At 33.6% G+C, this 16,426-nt stretch overlaps 2 protein-coding genes and 1 non-coding gene across 3 annotated transcripts; all 3 read left to right on the top strand.

Annotated features, from left to right (window-relative positions):
- Positions 1 to 8,800: 8,800 nt before the first annotated feature.
- On the top strand, positions 8,801 to 9,553 carry LOC133329737 (glutathione S-transferase 1-like). Its single transcript, XM_061538204.1, has 2 exons — positions 8,801 to 8,908; positions 8,977 to 9,553. Exons 1-2 carry the CDS (start codon positions 8,814 to 8,816, stop codon positions 9,551 to 9,553), a joined length of 672 nt encoding a protein of 223 aa, XP_061394188.1. The 5' UTR covers positions 8,801 to 8,813.
- A 4,756-nt stretch (positions 9,554 to 14,309) lies between these two features.
- LOC133329736 (glutathione S-transferase 1-like) lies at positions 14,310 to 15,048 on the top strand. The gene is made up of 2 exons (XM_061538203.1): positions 14,310 to 14,412; positions 14,469 to 15,048. Exons 1-2 carry the CDS (start codon positions 14,318 to 14,320, stop codon positions 15,046 to 15,048), a joined length of 675 nt encoding a protein of 224 aa, XP_061394187.1. The 5' UTR covers positions 14,310 to 14,317.
- A 319-nt stretch (positions 15,049 to 15,367) lies between these two features.
- Trnat-ugu (transfer RNA threonine (anticodon UGU)) lies at positions 15,368 to 15,439 on the top strand. The gene has a single exon. It is a non-coding gene; the product is annotated as a tRNA-Thr (tRNA).
- Positions 15,440 to 16,426: the final 987 nt, after the last annotated feature.

Raw genomic sequence — 16,426 nt, 5'->3', positions numbered from 1 at the left:
TTAAAGAATATTTTTTCAAGGATACATATAAGGCGTGAATTTTTTAAAGAATATTTTTTCAAGGATACATATAAGGCGTGAATTTTTTAAAGAATATTTTTTCAAGGGTACATATATACCCCATCCGATTTGTGGGAGAAATATTTTGAGTCACAATACATTTGATTTTAGCCATCCATCCATACAGAGGACATTATCGAATACACCCGACATAGATACATAAAAAAATATTTTCTTATGAAATGAAGAAAGATTGATGTGACGCCTGCCATTTGGCCTTGGGCCAAACGTCTGGTGGCCAGTGGCCCCAAAAATTGATAGCTGAATGACTCAGCTGCCTTGCCATTGTAATAGCAGCGGATACGTCATCGATGCATTCCCATGAAAATGTTTTAAAAAATTCATCAAATTCGAAATTGCTTGCATGTTTGGGAATTAATTAATACATTTTTGTGTGCTTGTGTTTTGTTTTACACCAATTTGTGAATGAAAATAAATTTAGAAATATTAATCATAAATGGTAAAAATAAATTTAAAAAACAAAGGAAATATAAAAATAAAAATTAGTAAAAAAAATATAATAATAATAAAAAATATTATATTTGAAAGGAAACTATTCAGATAGTTGGGAAAACAATTAAATAATAATTGTTTTTTTAGGAATATTATTGTATATTATATTCCTAAATAAACAATTATAATTTAATTATCATCCCAACTATCTGAATAGTTGTCCTTCCAACATCACCTGTCCATCTATCCCAATTAAACCTTAAGAAAAAAACTTAGCAACATGGGAATTACTTGAACACATGTTTCGTTTGGTTACTTTTTTGTTTTTTGCTCCGACACTTTTCGTTGGCCCCAGGCCAATGCATTTCACTTTGAGACATACAAAGTTCCTTAGTGAACAAAATAAACAAAAAAACCACCAACAACAAATAACCAATTAAATATAAATACTTCCGGCTAATTTAAAATAAATGGCAATTGTAATCGGAATGCATGCGAGAATTAATTACATGATCGGTATAGTCTACGTGTGGCGTATGATTGATATTTTTCTCAGGGTGTTCATCATACGCCACGGCGTGCAGATGTCAATCAATGAGACATTAAAAAGGTAAAGGATTTTTTAAAGAATCATTTTGATGACCTACCACAAGGCGTGAATTTTTTAAAGAATATTTTTGAGGACCTTCACAAAGACTATTTTTAAGGACCTGCCAAAAGTTCTATAAGGCGTGAATTTTATAAAAAATATTTTTGAGGACCTACCACAAGTTCTATAAGGCGTGGATTTTTTAAAGAATATTTTTGAGGACCTACCACAAGGCGTGTAGTTTTTAAAGAATATTTTTTCAAGGCCTATTTTTTCAAGATCCCTAAAAGGCGTGGATTTTTTAAAGAATATTTTTTCAAGGCCTATTTTTTCAAGATCCCTAAAAGGCGTGGATTTTTTAAAGTATATTTTTTCAAGGCCTACAAGGCGTGGATTTTTTAAAGAATATTTTTTTCCAAAGGCCTATTTTTTAAAGAATATTTTTGAAGGATCCATAAAAGGCGTGGATTTTTTAAAGAATATTTTTTCAAGGCCTATGTTTTCAAGATCCCTAAAAGGCGTGGATTTTTTAAAGAATATTTTTGAGGACCTTCCAAAGGCGTATTTTTTCAAGAATATTTTTGAGGACCTTCCAAAGGCGTGGATTTTTTAAAGAATATTTTTTCAAGGCCTATTTTTTAAAGATCTAACAAGGCGTGGATTTTTTAAAGAATATTTTTTCAAGGCCTATTTTTTAAAGAATATTTTTGAGGACCTTCCACAAGGCGTGGATTTTTTAAAGAATATTTTTGAGGACCTTCCACAAGGCGTGGATTTTTTAAAGAATATTTTTGAGGACCTTCCACAAGGCGTGGATTTTTTAAAGAATATTTTTTCAAGGCCTATTTTTTCAAGATCCCTAAAAGGCGTGGATTTTTTAAAGAATATTTTTTCAAAGGCCCATCCACGCAAGGCGTGGATTTTTTAAAAAATATTTTTTCAAGGCCTATTTTTTCAAGATCCCTAAAAGGCGTGGATTTTTTAAAGAATATTTTTTCAAGGCCTATTTTTTCAAGATCCCTAAAAGGCGTGGATTTTTTAAAGAATATTTTTTCAAGGCCTATTTTTTCAAGATCCCTAAAAGGCGTGGATTTTTTAAAGAATATTTTTTCAAGGCCTATTTTTTCAAGATCCCTAAAAGGCGTGGATTTTTTAAAGAATATTTTTTCAAGGCCTATTTTTTCAAGATCCCTAAAAGGCGTGGATTTTTTAAAGAATATTTTTTCAAGGCCTATTTTTTCAAGATCCCTAAAAGGCGTGGATTTTTTTACAGAATGTCTTTCAAAGTCCCTAGAAGGTGTGGATTTTTTTGAAGAATGTCTTTCAAAGTCCCTAGAAGGCGTGGATTTTATGAAGAATGACTTTCAAAGTCCCTAGTGGATATTTGAAAATTAAAGACATTCTTCTCTATATGGAAGACTTATTTTATCCTCTTCTATCAATAGAGGACCTCTACTATCCGTAGAAGACATATTCTATGAATAGATTAACTCTTCTATGTATAGACAACCACTTCTAGGAATAGAAGACCTCTTCAATCCATTCTATCTAGTTGAGATCTTTTCTACCCATAGGACCCTCTTCTATCCATAAAAGACTCCTCTACCCATAGAAGACCTTTTCTATCAATAGATAACCTCTTGTACTCATAGAGGATCAATCCTAATCATAAAGGGACTCGTATATCCATACATGACCTCTTCCATCCAAAGAGGGACTCTTCCGTCCATAGAAGACCTCTTCTATCCATAGAGGTCATTTTCTATCCATAGAACAGCTATTTTATCAATAGAGGACCTTTTCTATCCATAGAGGACCTCCTTTTTCCAAAGATCTCCCTCCATAGATAACTTTGTTGTATCCATGGAAGACCTCTTCTATCCATAAAAGGACTCCTCTGTCCATAGAAATTTTTTTTTATCCATAGAAGAGCTATTTTATAAATAAGGACCTGATAGAGGGTCTTTCCAAATCATAGAGGGACTCGTCTATCCATGGAGCACCTCTTCCATCCATAGAGGGACTCTTTCATCCATAGAAGACCGATTCTATCCATAGAGGACCTCTTCTATCCATAGATCTATTTTATCAATAAGGACCTTTTCTATCCATAGAGGACATCTTTTTCCAAAGAAGACCTATTGTATCCATAGAAGACTTATTCAAGCCATAAAAGAACTCTGCTATCCATAGAGAACCTCTTCCTATTTTATCAATAAACACCTTTTCTAACCATAGAGGACCTCTATTTCCAAAGAAGACCTCTCGTATCCATATATGACCTCTTCTAGCCATAAATGAAATCTACTATCCATAGAAGACCTCTTCTATCCATAGAGGATTTCTCCCATTTATATAAGACCTCTTCTATCCACAGAAGATCTCCCTCCATAGACAACTTTTTTTTATCAATCTGCCCACAGAAAACGTCTTCTAGCAGTAGCAATATTACCCTTATATCCACAGATGATATTTGTCGCGTAGAATGTTTTTTTCCTACTGGGCTCCTGGTGTTATTTAAATACACAAATCAGAGACACAGACCATCATGCATAAAGCAAAATTAAATTCACAACGTGATGACAAGAGATGGCGCCCAACGTAAAAAAAATATATAACATCTACTAATGAAACTTCTATCTGGTCGTATCACAAATAGAGCTCAGCATTGTTAAAAAGCCTTCAAATCAAAATGTCAATTCAGTGATCCGATAATCTTCATATTGTATGTATCTATGGAACCAGATCTTCAAGGCATATTCACAAAAAAGTAGGGTTTTCAGCATGAATTTTCGATTTACTCAAAATCATCGATATTTATTATTAATTAATAATATATTATTATTAATTAAAATAAAAAAAAAAACATTTATCCGAAATCGTATTAAACTTTTAAATTCACAATCTGGCAACGATGACCGTCTCCACATATCTATCTGCTCACTTCGGTTTCTATGGTGCTCTGTTTTCAAAATGTTTTCAATGAACAGAAAACCAAAAAAATCAGTTCTCATTTGAAGCTCGTAACGGCAGGTCTAAATACGCGCAAATCCAAGAAACCGCAATCATCCGATCGCACTCAAAAGATAAAAGAAGAAAAAAATAAACGAAAGCAAAACAAACAAACAAAAAAATCCCGAACTAAAACAAAAAGTAAGTAACGACGAAACGTTTTTTAATTTGATAATAGATGCAGGGCAGACAGACACGCCGACAAAAACATACAACCAACAAGAACAGCAATAAATGCAAATATTTGCAGTGTGCTAGTGTGCGGTAATTTGTGTCTGTCTGTGGATTCTATCTACATTCGGGCGATAAAAGTGAACGCTGGCGACGATGATGATGATGAATAAATAATAACACTTTTTTGCAAAGTGAGGGGCCGTGGAGCGACAACAAGTGTAAACAATAACAAATGCGAAGAAAAACATTCAAACGAAATAACGACAAACGAAATTGAATTTGCACAGGGAATTGAAGGGTATAGAGGACTTTACTTGATTACTATGTGTGTATTGGTAGCTGTTACTTTTTTCGCATTGATTCTAATCACCGAATACACCTAGGACTTGTTGAACAACAGCTGGACGATTTCTTCTATCCCTTGAAAGCCTCTTCCATCCATAGAAGATGCCTTCTACCCCTAGAAACCTGTACCCCTAGAAGACCGCTTCTATCAAAGGATGACCTCCCTATCCATAAAAGACCTCTTTAATTTGTGTATCCCTAGAAGACCTCTTCTATCCATATAAGACCTTTTCATCCATAAATAGAATATATATTCTATCCCCAGAAGGTCCCTTCTATCTATAGACGACCTTTCCATCCACAGAAGACCTCTTCTATCCATACAAGCCTTTTCTAGCCCTAAAAGACCTCTTCTTTCCATGGAACATCTCTTCTATCCCTTGAAAGCCCCTTCCATCCATAGAAGATGCCTTCAACCCCTATGAATCTCTTCTACCCCTAGAAGACCGCTTCTATCAAAGGATGACCTTCCTATCCATAAAAGACCTCTTTAATTTTTGTATCCCTAGAGGACCTCTTCTATCCATATAAGACCTTTACATCCATAGCAGATGTATTATACCCCTAGAATATATATTCTATCCCCAGAAAGTCCCTTCTATCTACAGAAGACCTCTTCTATCCATAGAAGCCCTTTCTAGCTCTAAAAGACCTCTTCTATCCATAGAAAACATCTTCTATCCATAGAAGACCACTTTTATGTACAAAAAACCTCCTCTATCCACAGAAGGCCTCTTCTACCCACCCAGAAGAAGGTTTCCATTTCCTAAAACACTTCTTCTATTCACTGAAGGTCTCTTCTATCTACAGAACCACTTTTCTATGCATAGAAGACCACTTCAACCCATAGAAGACAAATCTTTATTAACTTACGAACGAAAGTTCTGTCACAAGCCAGCTAAGTGACAGAACTTTCGTTCCGTAAGCCGAGCATAAAAACGTTTTCCAGGCGCGTCGATCTTTTGCTCAGTTTTTTCAGTTTGAAAGATCATATTCGGCAATGTTATCTTCCACTTGATCTTTCCATCTTATTCGTGGCCTTCCCCTTCTGCGTGAATCATCAGCTGGTTCGCTTTTATATGCTGGGGCATCTTCATTCATTCTCACAACATGACGACAACAGGACCCATCTATCATTTCCATGACAAAGGGGTCTACGATCCGAAAGGACTCGAGTATTTCTCGGCCAACGTCTGTCACCTCAGCCCATTGTGTAAAAGCAATGGGGCTGCTACAACAACAACATGACCTAGCCAACGTAGTCGCTGCAGCTCAATACGTCAAACAATGTCGATGTCCGAGAATAGCTGGTACAACTCATGGTTCATTTGATAGCGATATTCAACACAGATCGGCCCATAGATCTTTCGGAGAATTTTTTCTCTCAAACACTCCGAGAGCTGCCTCATCTGCTTGCGCACGTACCCATGCTTCAGAGCCATATAACAGCACGGGTAGTATCAGCGTTTTGTAGAGTGTGAGTTTGGTCTGACCGGAGGTGGTCTTGCTTTTGAGTTGTTTGGCCATCACTGTCCTTCTCCGAATTTTAAAACTCATGTTATTCGTTTTGTTTATGGCGGTACCAAGGTATATAAAATCTTTAACTACCTCGAAGCTATCGTTCTCATGTTCCACACTTGTTGCGAGTCTACTGGACGTCTTGCGCGTTGATACCATCAGCTTGGTCTTCTCGCCGTTTACTGCCAGAACCACTTTGGCAGACTCTTTCTCAATTTGTTCAAAAGTGTCTGTTACCGCTCGCAATGTTTGACCCATTATATCAATGTCATCGGCGAGTAACATGTATTATTTGGTGTACAGAGTGCCATTTCTGTTCACCTTTGCCTCTCGTATGACCTTTTCCAGCAGAATGTTAAAAAGATCACACGACAAACTGTCACCTTGTCTGAATCCTCGTTCGGTATTGAAGACTCCGAGAGGTCCTTTCCGACTTTAACTGCTGATATTGTGCCAGTTAAATTTACGCCTTGTGAAGGCTCCTCAAAAAATATTCTTTAAGAAAACTACGCCTTGTGAAGGCTCCTCAAAAATATTCTTTAAGAAAACTACGCCTTGTGAAGGCTCCTCAAAAAATTTTCTTTAAGAAAACTACGCCTTGTGAAGGCTCCTCAAAAAATATTCTTTAAGAAAACTACGCCTTGTGAAGGCTCCTCAAAAATATTCTTTAAGAAAACTACGCCTTGTGAAGGCTCCTCAAAAAATATTCTTTAAGAAAACTACGCCTTGTGAAGGCTCCTCAAAAAATATTCTTTAAAAAAACTACGCCTTGTGAAGGCTCCTCAAAAAATATTCTTTAAGAAAACTACGCCTTGTGAAGGCTCCTCAAAAAATATTCTTTAAGAAATCCACGCCTTATGTGGTCATTGAAAAAATATTCTTTAAAAAATCCACGCCTTATATGGTCATTGAAAAAATATTCTTTTAAAAATCCACGCCTTATATGGACTTTTAAAAAATGTTCTTTATAAAAATATCGACCTTGATTAGATCTTGAAAAAATATTCTTTAAAAAAATCCACACATTGGTTTTATGGATCTTGAAAAAATGTTCTCTAAAAAATCCAAGCCTCATATGGACCTTATAAAATACTATTCTTAAAAATTCCTCGTTTTATATGTCTACATATAAAAAGAGGCCTAAGTGTACCCAACACCGATACACTCACAGTATACGCGTCGCTACCACCATAAATAAATTATAGTGCCGTATACTGTTATAAAACAACAACAATAATGAAAGCAACAACTTATAGCTAATGACAACAAATGACTGACACAATCTTGATGAGTGAATATCGAACAACAACAAAGCAACAACAAACTGGTCATTATCTACACCCTACATTTGTTTAGATTTCCATTTTACCAGGAAACCCGAATATTACGATCAATCAAGGGGTTAGATATTTTCTAAAAAAGGTGTTAGAAAGTAAGAATTCAATTAAGAGATTGTAGTATCCAGCCAAGATTTTTGATTACTTCGAAGCTGAAACAACTCCAAATCGTATTTATACTAGTTCCAGGTTTACTATTATCGACCAGAGACCTCTATGGTACCCCTTTAAATTTTGATGACAATATAAATATTTTAATTTACATGAAAAACAATAATTCTTGCAAATCTCACGTAGGGATGTTAACAAGTTTTCAAAATTGGAAGAGGGGAGGAACTCGTGTGTCAAGACAGAATCAAAACCAACTGCTTTACTTTTCAATAGGTAATGTCTGTGTGAAAGTAAATTTTCGAAATGCAAATGAAATGAAATTCTAAATAGCTATTAAAAATTCATTGAGTTATTTTTATTTTCGTTTTTTTTTTTGCATTTGCTATTGTTTGCATTTTATGAAGAAATTAAAAAATCGCATACACACATGCAAACAAATTTTTCCGTTCAGAATGTCAGTCGTTTGCCGAACACAAAGCAGGGGCAATTATTGCAAACCGGCACAAACAAAAGATAATTTACATTAATTTCTTAATAGAGAAAGTGATAAGAAAAAGTATTTTTGAAATTATATTTTATTATTATCTCACCTCATACAGTCGTAATAGAAACCCTATTCTGGACAATTGAATATTATTTGCAAAGGGGAGAAGGTAAGGTACTTGTTGAATAAATATAAAAATCTTATAGAACCTTTTCAAAGTATTGAAATAATATTTAAAAAAATCCGAGAATTGTGAAGTCTCCTCAAAAAAATATTCTTTAAAAAATCCACGCCTTGTGATAGCTCCTCAAAAAATATTCTTTAAAAAAATCCGAGAATTGTAAAGTCTCCTCAAAAAATATTCTTTAAAAAAATCCGAGAATTGTAAAGTCTCCTCAAAAAATATTCTTTAAAAAAATCCGAGAATTGTAAAGTCTCCTCAAAAAATATTCTTTAAAAAATCCACGCCTTGTGGTAGCTCCTCAAAAAATATTCTTTAAAAAATCCACGCCTTGTGGTAGCTCCTCAAAAAATATTCTTTAAAAAATCCACGCCTTGTGGTAGCTCCTCAATAAATATTCTTCACGCTTATAGGAGCCTTGAAAAAAATTGCTTAAAAAACCACGCCACCCTTGTGGGACCTTGAAAAAATATTCTTTAAAATTTTTAAAAAAATTACCAGTAAATATTGTAATTTCAAAATCTTTACCTTTTTTATTTCAGCACCAAAATGTCAAAACCCATTCTATATATGGCCACATTGAGCCCTCCCTCTCGGGCTGTTATGCTGACTGCCAAGGCTATTGGTTTGGAACTGGAATACAAGTACGTATAGAAAATTAAATAATTCTCTAAAATAAATCAAAATAATACAACTTACCTCTCCATTACAGACCCATAAATTTACTCAAGGGAGAACACTTGACACCCGAGTTCATTAAAATGAATCCGCAACATACCATACCCACCCTCGTGGATGGTGATGCCATTATTTATGACTCCCATGCCATCTGTTGTTATTTGGTTGAAAAATATGCCAAAGATGATCAGCTATATCCCAAAGATTTGCTCAAACGTGCCCAAGTTGATGCTCGACTCCATTTCGATTCGGGACATTTATTCGCACGTCTACGTTTCCTTTACGAACCGATATTATATTACGGTTCTACAGATTGTTCCATTGATAAAATTGCTTATATACAAAAATGTTGGGAAATTATGGAAGGTTTTCTGGCAGACCATCCCTATGTTTGTGGTGACCACTTGACAATTGCCGATTTCTGTTGTGTTGCCACAATTACATCGGTTAATGATGTGGCACCAATTGATGAATTTAAATTTCCGAAATTTTTGGCATGGTTGAAACGTTTGTCGGAATTACCCTACTATAAGGATACCAATGAAGAGGGTGCTGAAGAATTGAAGAGAATTTTCAAAGAGAAATTAGCTGAAAATCGAGGTGCAAAATAAAAGTACAATTATTGTGGAATCAATATATATATTTTTTATTAACATTAATGCACGGATATATACACACACACATACCTACATACTTTATGAATGTAATTCTAAAGTGTTTTTTGTTTGTTTTGTTTTATTTTTATTATTAAATAAACATTGCAAATGATTAAGAAAGTATTTGGAGTTATTCAATAAAATAAAAAAACACATTCGGGTTAAGGCCCAAAAACATGTTTTTAACAAGAAAAATATAATTTTATATGACCAGCATTCTAGCATTCTTCATTGATATAATCTTATAAGATCTTCAACTAAAAAAGACCAGTTATTCTTACTTTTCATAGGCAATTAGATGTCCTCTCCAGGAAAAAAATTAATTCTTTATTAAAATTCAGAAAGTTTCCCCTCTTAAAAGATCTGATGGACGCCCTATTCCGTAGAATGGTAGAGGAAAACAAAGATCTACTATAATAAGAAATGGACAGAAGATCCTCAAACATTATGGAAAACCATGAAAGTTCTATTCTTTAATTACAACCTAGAGGCCTCTAGTCCTTTATTTATTAAAAGATCATCTAATTTGAAATAGAATAATATGTTATTGAAACTCAGAAAGTGTTCCATCTTAAACTGGTAGAATGTCAACATATTCAGTTGGAAAATTAAAATCTACTACAATAACAAATCGACAGAAAATCCAAAAACATAATAAAGGAGTTATTATTTAATTGCAACTTACATGATCGATATAGAAGAAAATCTAGGCCCTGATTTATTACATTACCATCTTCTTATATAGGAAACAGCCGACCAAAAGGTGTAAATGGTCAATATTCCTATAATACCAAATGTAATTATTTTATAAAATTAAATAAATATGCATATTACCATCTTCGATGAAAGTCCAGAATCTGTTTCATAAATAGCTGAATTTTTAATAAAACATCCTAAAGTTTATTTTTATAAACACCAGAAGAAATTTGCTGAAATTTATTATTTATAAACAATTTTTGAGCGGTTTTGTTATTCTTCTTCTTCCATGATATTTTCAATTGAATTGACAACATGCTTCTTCTTATTTAAAAATGTATATAAAATTATATTTTTATTGGAATCTCAGGAGTTCTCTAAAACAAACAAAAATGGAATACAATTAATTTAAATAACTGAAAAGAAGGTCCTCGCTTCGGGCCATGTCCTATAAATAAGGTCGTCCATGGAGACCAGGAGGATATCAGCTGCCACGTAAGATTGCTTTCAAAATCCATTATTTTGAATTGACTTCCAACGAAAAAAGCCAAATTTTTGACATTAGACTTGAGAAAAAACTGCCGAATTTCGCTAGCTGGTTGACCAAGATCTATTAATAAGGTTACACACAAGATATATTAATAAGGTCACCCAGCTAGCGAAAGTCAGCTGTTTTTTTCTCAATTCTGTCAAAAATTTGAACTTTGTTTTCGTTTTCATAATGAAAGTCAATTCAGAATGATAGGTTTTGACCGCAAACTTGAGAGTCATCGGTATTCAGCTGGTCTCCGTGTGTGACCTTATTTATAGGCCTTGCTGGTTGACCTTATTAATAGATCCTCATTTATGGAACTTATGAATATCATTTTTAGAAGACCAGCAGGTTGTCTTCATAACCTAATAACCTATTTTATTACAAACTAAACTAGTGGATTCTTATTTCTGAAGTACCTAAAGATGTGGCCATAAGGTAAATATATAATTTCTGTATAAATAAAGAATTTAATACTACAAATATGTCTTCTCCTTGAATATATTATTGGAAAGTCCTTGCTTTTAGCATAACCTCAAAAGGCTTCTTTTAACTAAAAGCAAAAACAGAACTGGAAACCCATAGGTTTTTTAGCAGCTAATCACAAGGCCTTTCTATATCAAAAACAAGATGATCAATACAACAATTCACCTTTCGAAGGCTCCCAAGCAGAACTCAATAATAAATTTTAATACGCCCACGCCTCAAAAACTTATAAAAAAGTTGAGATTTTTAAACTTTCGAAATTCTTCGCAGAATATTTCGTAACCTATCAAAGCTCTATGTTCCTATATATAATATGATCATCTTATTGAAGCTGAGATCGTTCTTTACATCAACTATCCAAAAGGATTTATAGTTATTTATAGACCGTGTTTACATATGGGGCTAGTTGGAGGAGGGAAAAGAAGGTAACTGATAAGCGTTCTTCAAGACAGAAAACCAGAAGGTTTACCTGTATAAAAACCCAGGCGAGAAAGAAAAGTCCGGACGACTAAAAGGTTATAAACTGAAGGACTTCTATAGGAGACTAATTGGTCTTTATTAATAGAATATCAAAAGATGTGGCCATAAGATAAATATTGTTCTTGTAAAAGACCAAATAAATTTCTCAGGCCTCCTATACAAAATTGAGTACCACAACGGCTTCCTCCTCTATAATACATTACTAGGTGATATATTTTAGTAAAAAAAAAAAACAGTACGGAAATCCATCAGAAGAACTTTCTATATTGAAAAAGATCTTAGAAGATATATATAATATATCTGGAGATTTTCTTCATTTAAAGAATTTCATAAACACTTTGGTTTAATAGAAAATCAAAAGGATATATTCTTATATAAAGGAAGCAACATTTAGTGTTCTCAATCCTTAAGTATGAAGTCGTCCTTAATAAGAACCTCCAAATATATCCTTCAAGGATCATTATTTAATTTAAGTTACGATATGATTTATTTTTTAGATTCCCAAATGTTTTTCATTTACAAATGTCCTGTAAATATTTTAACCTTTAAAGTCTTCTTACACAAAACTGAACGGGTCAATACCCAGTTGTACAAAAAATATCAATTGTCTGCTATTATATAGTTATATAGCTAGTTACTTAGTGATCTAGTTACTTCATACCCCAAAAAGGAACACAAAATAGACTGTTGGATTTTTTTGTCAATTGAAAAAGTTGTCTACGCACATCATACCAATTCAGTAGTTACTGGTAATGCAAAGGGTAATGAATCGACTATCGAAATGACTGTATACTGGTAACGCAGGCATGGGACAATTGACTTCCCCAATGACATACCCATGTTAAATTCACCAGTCTAGGGCATGAAGTGGTAACTAGTGGTACTTACAGGTAATTAGTAAAATATCTAGTTCATCACCAGTTACTCGAACTACTGGGTAATTAAATAGTTTTCATATTCATACAATATACCAATGGGTTCCCACGTTGGGCATTACAAAGTTTCACAATGTCAAAGGCAGGCTAGTTTCTCAAAATACAATAATCAATAAACCTAATGTCTTACTTATCACAAAATACAAATAAATGTCTACGAAACGCTATTAACAATTCATGGATTTTGTTGCATTTGTTTATTTTTTCTGAACAAAAAAAAAAAAAAAACTATAAATGCAGGTACCACACTTTTGTTATGACCAATAGTATTGTACAATTGGTGACAAGCATTGGAACCTGGCAAACTTTTAATATCTAAAGTGGTGGACAGAAAATATTCCATTAAATTAAATTGAAGCCAGAAACAGGTAAGGAAGTACCCTATAAAGAAGGTGTAAATTCTTGTACAAAAGGTAGAAATCGAAATAAATTTTGTTTAACTATAAATTTTAGCATTTTTCGGAACAGACCATAATTTGTAATAAATCCTCTGTTTCAAAACATGCAAGAATCTCTAATTTTTTAGAAATTATTTTAGATTTGTCCATAAAAAATTTTTAAATACGGCAAAAGGTTATATATGAAATGTTCTTTCATTTGAATCTTCCCGTTTCTAATACTAAACTAATGAAGAATCTGTACTCAAATGATCTCTTAAGATCATTAAATAATCTCTCCTCAGAAATTAGAAATCTTATCGAAAAAATGAGTATACAAATTCTGGTTAATCAGAGAGTAAGAACATTTTTAGAGGCACAGCCACCATTCAACATACGATTCTAAAAAAGAATTACTCGATCTTATCGAAAAAAATGAGAATAAGATTCCCAAATAAACTAGAGAGCAAATAAATGTTTTGGGGGTATAGATTCTGAAAATGAAATTTTTGCCTAATAATCTGTTGTATGGACTGGAATATAGCGTGTAAAAAGTGTGTGTATGTGTGTGTTTAGATGGAAGATTTCCATTATCAATTTTGAAGATGCCAACATGAGTATGCAAAAAAAAAGAATGAGAAACATTAAAATCTATTCTAAATCATCGCTTGGAGGGAACAGTAACAACTTTCAGTGTTTTGAATATTAGCTAAAGGTAAGAAGGCAAAATTTATACAAGAATCCGTAATAAAAAGTAGAGATCTTCATTAACGAAAAACGCCATGCGGAGCTTTAAAAACAATCTTCAAAAAATCTACAACCTTCAGAACTTTTGAAAATATTCTTTAAAAAATCTGCAACCTTCAGAACTTTTGAAACTATTCTTTAAAAATTTACAACCTTCAGAACTTTTGAAAATATTCTTTAAAAAATCTACAACCTTCAGACCTTTGGAAAATATTCTTTAAAAAATTTGCGCCTTGTATCAGCCTTGAAATATTCTTTAGAAAATCCACTCCTTATATGGACCATGAAAAAATATTCTTCAAAAAAATCCACGCCTTTAGGAGCCTTAAAAAATATACGCCGTGGTTAGGCTTTGAAAAAATGTTCTTTAAAAGTTAGAGCTTTGAAAATATTCTTTTAAAATCCTATAGTAATCTTGAGAAAATATTCAATTTTAATCCTTACCTTTTTCATTTCCAGCATCAAAATGTCAAACCCCATTCTATATATGGCCACATTGAGCCCACCCTCTCGGGCTGTTATGTTAACTGCCAAGGCTATTGGTTTGGAACTGGAATACAAGTAAGTATATTTTTAAAAACGAAATCAAAATTCAAACCAAATTACCCCCTTTACAGAGTCGTCAATTTACTGGCCGGTGAACATCTGACACCCGAATTTCTAAAAATGAATCCCCAACATACCATTCCCACCTTGGTGGATGGTGAGGATATTATCTATGACTCTCATGCCATATGCTGTTATTTGGTTGACAAATATTCCGCCGCCGATGACACCTTATATCCTAAAGATTTGTTAAAACGTGCCCAAGTAAATGCCCGCTTGCATTTCGATTCGGGTCATTTGTTTGCTCGTCTACGTTTCCTCTTCGAACCGATTTTATTCTTTGGCTGCACCGAAGTTTCTGAAGATAAAATTGCCAATCTTGTAAAATGTTGGGAAATTATGGAAGGTTTCTTGCAAGATCATCCCTATGTTTGTGGTGATAACATGACTATTGCTGATTTATGCTGTGTGGCTACCATTTCGTCGTGTAATGAGGTGGTACCAATTGATGAATCGAAATTCCCCAAATTTGCAGCATGGTTTAAACGCATCTCTCAGCTGCCATACTATAAGGATACCAATGAAGTTGGTGCCGAAGAATTGAAGGCAATTTTTAAAATGAAATTGGCTGAAAATCGTGCAGCTCAATAAAGGAAAATCATTTTGAGATCTATTGGAAATAGTGTACCAATGTAAATCAACAATGATATAAACACACATACATATACACTTTATGAATTTAATTTAATTAAAGTAAAAATTGCAAATGTTGCCCTTCAAATCTTAACTTTTTAATTACATTTAAACTTGGAAAACGTAATTGTCATTTAACCCTTAATTTTGGTAGCACTGATTATAACACCTATCGCCCACCCACATCAAAAAGATAAGGGTAAATTCGAACAGTTCGTAACCATGACCAGTTACGTGCCGAGTTTTGTTATACACATTATCACGCCACACGACACCAGCCTCTTTAGCTCAGTGGCAGAGCACTGGTCTTGTAAACCAGGGGTCGTGAGTTCAATCCTCACAGGAGGCATTCTAAACCAACTGTTTTCAATGCGAAACATATTTTCAGGTTATTTATGAAAGTTATTTACAAAATTTTTAAACAAATTCCAACTGGGACACCATATTTTTTTTATGGAAGCCTAGATAAAATTCTATTTTATAACATTTGAGGTTAGAAATAGAAAACCTTTTCAGAGGGTCTTCCAGCTTTGGTATTTTTTATGGAAGACAAAAAGTTTTCTTTCAAAGGAGATTAGAAAGTCTTCTTTATAGTGGAACAGAATATCTGTTTCATGAAAAGCTTCTAATAGATGAAGACAGGTCTACTTATAGTATTACAAAATGGAGGAAAGCAGGTTGATCCAATTATTTTTGATGTCATATAGAAGAGCTTTATTCAAAGACTTAAAATAAGAATGCAGAATGATATACAGAAAGAAGAAGAAACAAGAATAGACCATGTTGCCATATTCACAACAATTCATAGACCAAATGGTCTACTTCATAAAATGACAGATGGTCTCATTTAAGAAAGACCATAATTCCTTCTTATAGACGACCTGAAATTCTATATAGGACATTTTTAAAAGGTCTTCATTAGATACTAGGAGGTATTGTTCATAGAAAACCAAAAGGAATTCATAGAAGACCACAAGATGCTTTTCATTTAAGACCAGATTGTATTCTTACTAGAAGAATAGATGGCCTTCTTAATAGAAGTTCAGAGGGTCTACTAACAGATGACCAGAAACTCTTCTTACAGAAGGTATTTTTCATAGAGGGCCAAAAGTTCTTCTTCATAGAAGACCACAAGATACTCTTCATAGAAGACCAGAAGGTCTTCTTTGTAGAAGGCCAGAAGGCATTCTCGTAGAAGACCAGAATGTCTTCTCGTAGAAGGCCAGAAGGTCTTCTTCGTAAAAGACCAGAATGTTTCCAAAAAAGAACAGAAGGTATTCTTCGTAGAGGTCCAGAAGACCTTCTTTATAGAAGACCAAAATGACCTCTTCATAGA

The sequence above is a fragment of the Musca vetustissima genome, unplaced genomic scaffold (genome assembly GCF_032173495.1).
Source record: "Musca vetustissima isolate MV318-11 ecotype Yass unplaced genomic scaffold, APGP_CSIRO_Mvet_v1 utg20142, whole genome shotgun sequence".
Lineage (NCBI taxonomy): Eukaryota > Metazoa > Arthropoda > Insecta > Diptera > Muscidae > Musca > Musca vetustissima.
The sequence above is the reverse complement of the archived record's forward strand: the minus strand, read 5'-3'. Positions and strand labels throughout refer to the sequence as shown.

Coding starts and splice junctions, on each gene's coding strand:
- LOC133329737 (XM_061538204.1), top strand. CDS start 8,814: ATGTCAAAACCCATTCTATATATGGCCACATTGAGCCCTCCCTCTCGG. Junction 8,909..8,976: donor GGTTTGGAACTGGAATACAA/GTACGTATAGAA, acceptor TCTCCATTACAG/ACCCATAAATTTACTCAAGG.
- LOC133329736 (XM_061538203.1), top strand. CDS start 14,318: ATGTCAAACCCCATTCTATATATGGCCACATTGAGCCCACCCTCTCGG. Junction 14,413..14,468: donor GGTTTGGAACTGGAATACAA/GTAAGTATATTT, acceptor CCCCCTTTACAG/AGTCGTCAATTTACTGGCCG.